The sequence below is a fragment of the Scyliorhinus canicula genome, chromosome 25 (genome assembly GCF_902713615.1).
Source record: "Scyliorhinus canicula chromosome 25, sScyCan1.1, whole genome shotgun sequence".
Taxonomy (NCBI): domain Eukaryota; kingdom Metazoa; phylum Chordata; class Chondrichthyes; order Carcharhiniformes; family Scyliorhinidae; genus Scyliorhinus; species Scyliorhinus canicula.
The window spans coordinates 10792365-10803083 of record NC_052170.1 but is presented as its reverse complement, the minus strand read 5'-3'; the positions used below and the strand labels follow the sequence as shown (position 1 = coordinate 10803083).

The following is a 10719-nucleotide window of genomic DNA, read 5'->3' as shown; positions in this document are numbered from 1 at the left end:
GCACGGTAACAGGCTTCAGCATTGCCAGCGTGAGCAGATGGCACACGGGCACTGGTTGAAGGAACGAGTGTTATAAATATACATCTTCCAGACGAGTATAGCTTGCTTCCTGAAACTGGGATGGAGAGCCCTGTCGATCACGTGAAGGTTTGCCAAGTGCACAAATCACCCAAGGATAACACAACCAATTGTCACTAAGTGTTAGACAGACACTCCTGTACCACATTTAAAGTTGGTGACGCACTCTTTACTCGTCTTGTGAAATCAAAGTTATCGCACACTGTGTCTCTTAGAATGAAGGTGCAAGTCACGACACTAGCCGGGCCTTGGCTGAAATATGGTACACAGTTCTGGGTGCCACACAGTAAGAAGGATGTGACTTATGGCACAGTGGGTAGTATCCCTGCCTCTTGAGCCAGAAGCTCCGAATTCAAGTCCCACCCCTGGACTTGACGACCAAGGAAGGGCGGCCAAGTGACGCGTGCTCATAACATGGCCAAACAAGCCATTGACTGGCGGTAAGAACAAGAGGGACCCCTGGTTCAGCCACATGATAGGAAGAACGTTGGAGCCTCTACCATTACAACCCATCGCTCCCAAGACTGCAACATGCATGTAGTGCATGTTGCCACAGCAATTCAAACGTCATGAGTGAGCTGTGGCACACCACCACTCGCCCACAGCAGGCTCCCTCCGTTCTCCCCATCCATCGCCGACTGACTCCACTGCCGTAGCCAGAAAGGAAGTCAGCGATACAGGCCGAGGTTCTTCCAATACACACAGTGCCCATGAGCGCAGAATCACAATTGTTACAGCGCAAGGCCATTCGGTCCACCGTGTCCTGAACCAGCTCTCCAAACCAGCATCGTGACTTTGTGCCATTCCCCTGCCTTTTCCCCGCACATTTAATCTATTCAAACAATCATCCAACACCCTCTTGAAAGCCTTGGTTGAACCTTCCCCCACCGCATTTCCAGGCAGCGCATTCCAGACCCCAAATATGCGCCGTGTGTAAAACTTTTTCTCATCACATTTGCTTCTTTTGCAAATCACTTTAAATCTGTTCCCACTCGCTCTCGATTTTTAGGAGCGTCTACTGTGTCCAGTCCTCATGGTTTTGAACATCTCTATCAAATCTCTCGGCCGCCTCCTCCCCGAAGAGAACAGCCCCGACCTCACCAATCTATCCTCATAACTGATGTTTCTCACCCCGGAACAGGTGCACTCCCGACAATGCATTCACAGTGGTTAGCACTGTTGCTTCACAGCGCCAGGGTCCCAGGTTCGATTCCCGGCTTGGGTCACTTTCTGTGCGGAGTCTGCACGTTCTCTCCGTGGGTTTCCTCCGGGTGCTCCGGTTTCCTCCCACAAGTCCCTAAAGACGTGCTGTTAGGTGAATTGGACATTCTGAATTCTCCCTCTGGGTAGCCGTACAGGCGCCAGAGTGTGGTGACTAGGGACGTTTCACAGTAACTTCATTGCAGTGGTAACACAAGCCTACTTATGACAATAATAAAGATTATCCTTCCTAGTGTTGGGCCTATAACTGGACATGGTATTTCAGATGAGGTCTAACTAGTGTCTTGTGCAAGATCAACATAACATACTTGTTTTTTACTGTCTATAACATTTATTCTCTCATTAATAAAGCCCAGAATATTATACGCTTAACCCACCCGAGGTTTATCGGCTTAGAGACCAGTCAACTGATCAGGTCCGACAAACAGCAAAGACAGAGGTTTACAAATGGCATCGAGCAATTTTAAACGAATGCCTAGTCGCACCGCGAAATGTCCGGGAGATCATCATCATCCATCTGACACTGGGCTGGGAAATCAGTCATTCAGGGAGGCCATTTGCAAACGGAAGATCAGCCGGGTTTTCGACTTCTAGGCTGCCACCTCCACCTGCTGGCACGCTGCAGACATTGCAAGGGGGGGGGGGGGGGGGGGGGGGGGGGGAGGAGAGAGAGAGAGAGAGAGAGAGAGAGAGCAGGAAAACTGAACCAGGTCTAGTGGAGAGAGGGAGATGAAAATGTGAAAACTTTCCCCTTCCCCTCCCCCCTCCCCCCCCCACCTCAGGAAAACCACGGATCGAGATTCAGGACCAGGACACGACACACACAAAAAAAAACCCACTGCTGGAAACTCATCAGTGCGAAATAATGATCGAAACCTCTATTAAAATAGTTGACATCGACCAACACAAAAATGCCATTGAAATAAAAACTCCCATATGTGCACCGCCACCGTACTAGCTCAGTTTGCAAGCAATCCTGGTGACGGTACTTCTCTGCAGGCCTGATAAAATGCCCGTAGATCCATCGCCATTTCTCACGTGCAGTCTGGGCAGTTGTGGATGGAGGAACTAAATATGTTATTGCACAGGGCCCCAGGCAGATCTCAGTATTCTAGCCACAGCCCTGCCATTGTGGCGCGGTTCCGCAGGCACTGCCCGCTCTCTGCTGCAAGCGTTTATTCGGGTCACTTGAGCATCGAGACACGGCGGAGAACAACATTTGTGGGCCATTTCAGAGAGCCCAGTTTGGTCAACTGCACTGGCCAGCGTTGGTAAAACCCACTGCCAATCCAGGAAATATAACCCACTGGTCCGACTTCTCTCTTTCCTCACATAATACTGTAATTACTATTGCAGGTCACCCAACACCAACCAAAGACACAGGCAGCATGTACCCGCAGAGTCTGGTGCTCAAGTCCACTTTCCCCTTATGCTATCCATGCTGGCGTACGATCAGGGTGGGGTGGAAACGAGACCTTATTAAAACTATCAATGTTTGAAGATTGAAGCTGGATTTACAGCTCTGACTTTTTCCTGCTTGCCCTCAGCTCTCTCCTGGGTTGTGCACGCAGTCGTTTTCTGCTCCTGTCGTCTAACCATATATAGAACAATAGAACGTTACAGCGCAGTATAGGCCCTTCGGCGTTGCGCCGACCTGTGAAACCAATCTAAAGCCCATCTACACTATTTCATTATCATCCGTACATTTATCCAATGACCATTTGAATGCCCTTAATATTGGCTAGTCCACTAGAATCCCTACGGTGCAGATGGAGGCCATTCGGCCCATCGAGCCCACACCGACCTGTCAAAAGAGCCAGGTTCACTCTCCCTCCCGATCCCCACAGCCCCACCTAACCTGCACATCGCTGGACACTCAGGGGCAATTTTAGCACGGCCGAGCCCACCTAACCTATGGCCCGTGGGAGGAAACCGGAGCACCCGGAGGAAACCCACACAGACACGGGGAGAACGTGCAAACGCCACACAGTCATAGAATCCATTCGGCCCATCGAATCTGCACCGACACTCAGAAAGAGCACCCTACCTAGGCCCACTTCCCCCCCTGCCCTATCCCCGTAACCCCACCAAGGGACAATTTAGCGTGGCCAATCCACCTAACCAGCACATCTTTGGACTGTGGGAGGAAACCGGAGCACCAGGAGGAAACCCACGCAGACACGGGGGGAGGAAGTGTAAACTCCACACAGTTACCCAAGGCCAGAATCGAACCCAGGTCCCTGGTGCAGTGAAGCGGCAGTGCTAAGCATTGTGCCACCAATCAGACCCTTCAGTGGAAAAAGGAGCAGTATGTTAAGTACCAAACAGAACACAGCATGTGTTTGTTCTTTCTTTCAAACCACTACCTTCTTCTCAGGGTGCAAACTCTTACCAGGGCATGATTCTGTACATGCTGCATGCTCTCCACACTAGCTGATCCTGTCGCCTCAGTGTAACCTGGCGGTGCCCACATTGAAAGCAGTGTTCTTTTCTTCTACTTGGCCTGCCTCCTCTCTTCTTGCTACATTTTTCAGCTCAATTATTTTCCCGCCAGCGTCCTAATGACCCAGCAGTAACTGAACCACGCAAACCAGGAAGGTCCCGTGTTTCATTCTGTGCCGAGTTAGTGAAGTCGCAACCCAGGTGGCGTTAAGGGCACCGCAGTTGGCCCCACTGGCCTGTGTGGGCATTAGGTGAGGAGGCTGCAACACACGCAGGTGGTGTCGCATGTGCTTTAGCAGTCGATGAACAGCAACGCCCACGTATAAGTAAAGGCCGCAGCAGCTTGGAATGACATTCCTAAAAAATAATCAGCGACTTGAAGAAAACACAAGAAAGTAAAATTATCGAGATGCCTGGTTTCATTTATTGCCGTTGGTATTTGCAGGTCGTCTTGTTGCTAAATAGTAAAACATGCCCCTTTCTCTTGCCGGCCCGCTGTTCACTACGAGCTGGGCGAGGTGTTCATCCTCAAAAAGGATTGTACGAAAACGACCGAGACATTTAAAGGCCACTCTTTCACCCTCTTGGCAAGCAGGTGAGCACTGCAGCCCGGCGGGGAAAATTCACCGGAGTTCCAGGCAGAAGGACGCTCACCAATAACGCCGCCGCCGTCCTTAGTGCCCCGTCAACCCCGCTGCCCGCCACACCGAGCCCCCCCCCCCCACCCACCCGCAGACAACCCGGGAGTTCATAAACAACGCCATTTCATTGCAGGACATTACACGAGTTCAGCGCCAAATCCACCTTTGGCTTCACCAGCGGTCGGTTCAGAGTGCCTTGTGAAAGTGACACGCCCGCCACAACACCAGTGATTGCACTGACCCAAGATTCAAGTAAAGTTCCCCCCCCCCCCCCCCCCCCCCCCCCAAAACACTCCAACGCCCACCCCACCCCCTTCATTTGAAAATATTTAATATGGAGAAAAAGCTGGAAATAATATAAAATTTCATTTTCCATAGTGTCACAGTACTTGCACAGAATTTACATGGGAGTCGAGGAGGGGTTGTGCACGTGCCTCAGGTTTTACTCCCGTCCCAAGTCCAGTGGCGTCACATGGTTTGACACTCGGGGTGGCTTTTTAATTTGTGAAATTTGACACTGTCCATCTTTTCAAACCTCTTGCCACAGTATTCGCAGGTGAAATTGTACTGTATCTCGGTGTCGTGTTTCTTCATGTGCCAGTTCAGCGACGCCCTCTGCCGACACTGATAGCCACAGATTTCGCACCTTCAAAAACACCAAGGAGGGGGGAGAAAAGCCTGAATCAATATTAACCTCATTGAGCACAGTTCAACATCCCGATTCCCAACTCCGCACTTTTCCCCACATGAAGAGGACTTAGTTCATCTATCCAAGCTGGATTCTGATGGAGAGCAATTTGTTAGGTGTGTCCAGGAGGGTTTTTTGAAGCAGTATGTTGCTAGACCAACCAGAGAGGGTGCCTTGCTGGACCTGGCATTGGTGAAGGGGTCCGGCCAGGTGACCAAAGAGGAACATTTTGGGAATAGTGATCATAATTCCATAGGTTTTCGAATACTCATAGATAAGGTCAAGAGTGGTCGTCGAGTGAGGGTACTAAATTGGGAGAAAGCCAACTACAACAGAATTCGGCAAGAGCTGGAGAATGTGGATTGGGAGCGGCTGTTTGAGGGCAAATCCCCATTTGTGAGAGTCTTTTAAAGACCAGTTGATTAGAGTGCAAGACAGGCACGCCCCTGTGAAAATTAAGGCTTGAAATGGCAGGATTAGGGAACCATGGATGACACGGAAATGGTGAGACGAGTCAAAAAGGAAAAGGAAGCATACATAAGGTCTAGGTAACTAAAAACAGACAAAGCTTTTGAAGAATATAGAGAAAGTAGGAACAAACTCAAACGGGGAGTTAGGAGGGCTAAAAGGGGCCATGAAATGTCATTGGCAAGCAGGGTCAAGGAAAATCCCACGGCCATTTATAGGGTAACTAGGGAAAGAGTAGACCCACTCAAGGACAAAGGAGGGAAGTTATGCGTGGAGTCAGAGGAAGTGGGTGAGATCTTTAATGAGGACTTTGTATTGGTATTCCCCAAGGAGAGGGACATGAAGAATCATCTGTCATGTCCCTCTCCTTGGTGAATACCAAGGCAAAGTACTCATTAATGATCTCACCCACTTAGGGATGGGTGTATGAATACTTTAGGACATGTTAGCAGAATGTAAAAGGAAGTATTCATAGAATCCCTAAGTGCAGAAGGAGGTCATTTGGCCCATCGAGTCTGCACAGGCCTTGGAAAGAGTACCCTACTTAAGCCCCTTCCTCCACCCTATCCCCATAACCCTACCTAACCTTCTGGACAATAAGGGGCAATTTGGCATGGCCAATCCACCTAACCTGCACATCTTTGGACATGTTGAATATCTTAAAATGCACTAAGATAGACAAGTTCCCTGGGCCAGATGGAATATATCCCAGTTTACTGTGGGAGCAAGAGGGGAAATAGCTGGGGCCTTAACAGATATCTTTGCACCATCTGGACAATGGCCAATATTGTCCCTTTGTTTAAGTAGGGAAGCAGGGATAATCCAGGTAGTTATAGGCAGGTGAGTCTGACGTCAGTGGTGGGGAAGCTATTGGAGAAGATACTGAGGGACAGGATATATTCACATTTGGAAGCGAACGGACTGGTCAGTGATGGCCAACATGATTTTGTGCCGGGATGGTCATGTCTTGCCAACTTGATATTTCTTGAGGAGGTAACAAAATTAATTGATGAGGGAAAGGCTGTGGGTATCATCTACACAGACTTTAGTAAGGTGTTTAACATGGTCCCTCAAGGCAGACTGATACAAAAGGTAGAGTTGCATGGGATTTGGGGTGTGCTAGCTAGATGGATAAGAACTGGCTTGGCAACAGGTGACAGAGTAGCAGTGGAAGGGAGTTTTTACAGAATGGAGATTTGTAACTAGTGGACACTAAGATAGGTACAGTTGCAGGTAGTGTAGGGGACTGTAAGAGAATACAGCAGAATATAGATAGATTGGAGAGTTGGGCAGAGAAATGGCAGATGCGCGGTGATATATTTTGGAAGTTCAAATTCAGGTGTGAAATATACAGAAAATGGCAGAACCCTTAGGAGCATTGACATACAGACGGATCTGGGTGTTCAGGTCCATAGTTCCATGAAAGTGGCAATGCAGGTGGATGAGGTGGTCAAGAAGACATAGGGGCATTGAGTACAAGAGTTGGCAGGCCATGTTACAATTGTATAAAGTTAGGCCACGTTTGGAATATTGCGTGCAGTTCTGGTCACCACACTACAAGGACGTGGATGCTTTGGAGAGAGCACAAAGGTTTACCAGGATGTTGCCTGGTCTGGAGAGTGTTAACTATGAGGAGAGTTTGAATAAATCCAGATTTTTTTTCGTTGGAAAGACGGAGGCTATGGGGAGACCTGTTTGAGGTCTACAACATTCCAAGATGTATAGACAGGGTGAATAGTTAGAAGCTTTTTCCCCAGATTGCAGGACTCAATTACAAGGGGGCACGGGTTCATGGTGAGAGGGGGAAGTTTAGAGTAGACGAGCGGGAGATGCTTTTCATACAGAGATGGTGGGTGCCCGGAATGCGTTGCCAGTGGAGGTGGCGGAGGCAGGCACGATAGCAACACTTAAAGATGTAGCTTGATAGGCACACGAACGGGTGGGGAATGGAGGGATACAGATCGTTTGGGTAATAAGCAGGTCTAAACAACGAACCAGGATTGGCGCAGGCTTGGTGGGGCAAAGGGTCTATTCCTGTGCTGCCATATTCTTTGTTCTAAGAACAACCTAACCTCCCTCCCATCATTGCAGTGACAAAATCGACTCAAATAGGGCAGTGGTTAGCACTGCTGCCTCACACGCCAGGGACCCGGGAATTACGGCCTTGGGTGATTGTCACGAGGATAGGGCAGGGAAGTGTGCAGACTCGATGGGCCAAATGGCCTCCTTCTGCACTATCAGGATTCTATGGAATAGATTATTTTAGGGCTTTCGCTGCTGCTACTGTCGAGGTGTCCACCCCATGTGATCACTCTGTGCTTGGAAGGGTTTCCTGACGCCAGTCTTAAATGTACAGATCCTACGGTGATTGTAACTTTGTGGGAGCTTGTTGTGCACATTTTTTTTTAATGCATTTATTTTTTCATAGGGTGCGGGTGTTGATGGCTCGGCCAGCATTTATTCCCCACCCTTAATTGCCATTGAAGTGGTAGCGCGAGCTGCCTTCGCGAATCGCCGCAGTCCCTGTGCCATGCGCACACCCACAGTACTGGCAGGAAAGGAAAGGCTCAGCGTTTGCCACGTTACGAGACAGCGACTGCCCTTCAAAAAGTACTTTGCTGCCAAGCCTAGAGGCGCGGTACAAACCAAAATCTCTTTTTTTTCTTTAAAACGAGGCAGAAAAAGTCTAGAAATTGCACAGCCTGACTGGCAGCATCCTGGTGGGAGAAAGAGAGTTAACGTTTCAGCTCCATGACCTTTCACCAGTTCATCACTGACCTGAAACATTAATTACAGGGGGTGGTTTAGCACAGTGTGCTAAACAGCTGGCTTGTAACGCAGAACAATGCCAGCAGCGCGGGTTCAATTCCCGTACCAGCCTCCCCAAACAGCCGCCGGAATGTGGCGACGAGGGGCTTTTCACAGTAAATTAATTGAAGCCAACTTGTGACAATAAGCGATGATTATTATTAATTTTGTTTTTCCCTGCAGGTACCGCCAGACCTGCTAAATAATTCCTGCCTCTTTTATTCCCAAATTCCAGCATCTTATTTTGCTCTTTTTATTAAAAAAAAAGAACATTTTACTGAACTTTATTTTAAATTTTAGGCCTTTTTTACTATAGAACCTGGATTTTCAATGTGATCAATTCATTTTTTCTTATTCCCCTTATCTATCTCTAAGTGACAATCCCTTTTTCCCCCAGATGTGCCGTTTCAGACTGAAAAAGAGTAGATTTCACCGGTGATCAGCTTCTCCTTTGGGAGGTGGCCGAAGAATGGGGACCAGTGTTAACTTAACCTTCCCATCGCCCAGAGTCACTCCCCGAATGCTGGCCTGGCTAGGAAAGACGCCTGGGCCATTATGGTACTTCATTAGCCCTAGGAGGCCACCAGAAACTTGATGACGGCACAATGGGATTACACTCATGCCAAAATTGAATGGGCCTACGGAATTCAACTTCAGTGGAGCAGACAAAATAGGGAGTTGGCGGATTGGAATCCCGTTCACGCTTCGCTCCCCTTTCTGCTTTCATTTCATCAAACCGGCCACACCTTGCCGCAGGAATCCCTCAACAGGCCCAGGTTGATGCTGCTGCCGCCTCCAGCTCAAGTGTCCAAGTGAGACCATCCAACCCGGCACTCGAGAACTCGAATGAGGGAACTTTCTCGTCAATACGGCTCAGCACCACATCACTCACCACCAAAGGCAGTGCATTTACCCACAGAGGGAGCCTCACGGCTGTTCGTGCCCCAGCGGAAGTTCATCCCGCTCTGCTGGTGGGCTGTCCATCAGAAATGCTAACAAGCCTGAACACACTGCTGCCCATCGCTCACCTCCTTCAATTCAGTCCTTCACTGGCAGAGGCTTAAAGACAAACAATCAGCTGCCACGTGCGTAATCTTTCTTACGGCTGACTTTAAACTGTTTACGTAGGCGGAGGTGTAGCTGTGTTGTCACTGGATGAGTAGTCCAGAGACCCAGAGTAACACTCTGGGGACACATGTACGAATCCCACCACCACAGGTGGTGATATTTTCATTCAATAAAAATCTGGAAATTATACGCCTGACGATTGTGAAACCAAGGATGATTGTAATACCCCATCTGGCTCACTAATCTGCTCTCGGGAAGGAAATCTGCCACCTTCACCCGGTCTGGCCTCCATGTGACTCCAGACCACAGCAATGCGGCTGACTCTTACTTGCCCCCTGGAATGGCCTGACAAAACATTCCATTCAAGGGTAACTAAGGACGGGCAATAAATGCTGGCCCAGCCAGTGATGCTTGCATCCCGTGAATGAACAAAACAAAAATAAATAAGGGAAGAGAATATCAAAAGGCAGATGGCTGGCCTGTTTTTTCCTTTAATCCCACCTGTCTGCACAGACGGACTATTACACGGTTTAACAAACGTGGTGCAAAGTATACAGATGTCGGAATGACAAGCGAGGTGTAACCTCGTGTCTGTTCCAATTTACACTAAAGATTACAGTGGGTTACAAGTGTTGCTCAGCGATTGGGAGTTCTTCTTTACCCTTGCTCCTGAGTTTGTCTTTAATCATTAGAAATGCTCCGCCAGGCATCTCTTCTGACACCAAAGATAGATCTTTGTGAACGGTTTTAATATCTATCAAATCCCCGGGTGTAAAATGTGCTAAACACCAGGGAACTGATAGCAGTGCACTGCACTTCCCTTTCATGCCTGGCACTTGATGGGACCAGATTTCACTGCGAGGAAATGAAATTGCCACATCCCCGCTGAGGTCCGAGAACACTTGGCACTGAAAGGGTGATCTCCAACAGGACATAGAATTGGCACACTGTTGGACAGGATAGATAGAATTTTACTCTGCAAATGGCGTCGAAGGACTGATACCCGAGTCCATCATATATATATATATATATATATATATATGTCTGTGCGGAGTCTGCACGTCCTCCCCGTGTGTGCGTGGGTTTCCTCCGGGTGCTCCGGTTTCCTCCCACAGTCCAAAGATGTGCGGGTTAGGTGGATTGGCCATGCTAAATTGCCCGTAGTGTCCTAAAAAGTAAGGTTAAGGGGGGTTGTTGGGTTACGGGTATAGGGTGGATATGTGGGTTTGAGTAAGGTGATCATTGCTCGGCACAACATCGAGGGCCGAAGGGCCTGTTCTGTGCTGTACTGTTCTATGTTCTATC

General features: G+C 48.8%; 1 protein-coding gene across 1 annotated transcript in view; it reads right to left on the bottom strand.

Annotated features, from left to right (window-relative positions):
• Positions 1-4729: 4729 nt before the first annotated feature.
• Positions 4730-10719, bottom strand: part of znf653 (zinc finger protein 653) — a 31231-nt gene continuing 25241 nt past the window's right edge. The window contains exon 8 of the mRNA XM_038784812.1: positions 4730-5028. Within this exon, the coding sequence (XP_038640740.1) occupies positions 4851-5028 (178 nt within the window). The 3' untranslated portion in view covers positions 4730-4850. The remainder of the gene's footprint in view (positions 5029-10719) is intronic.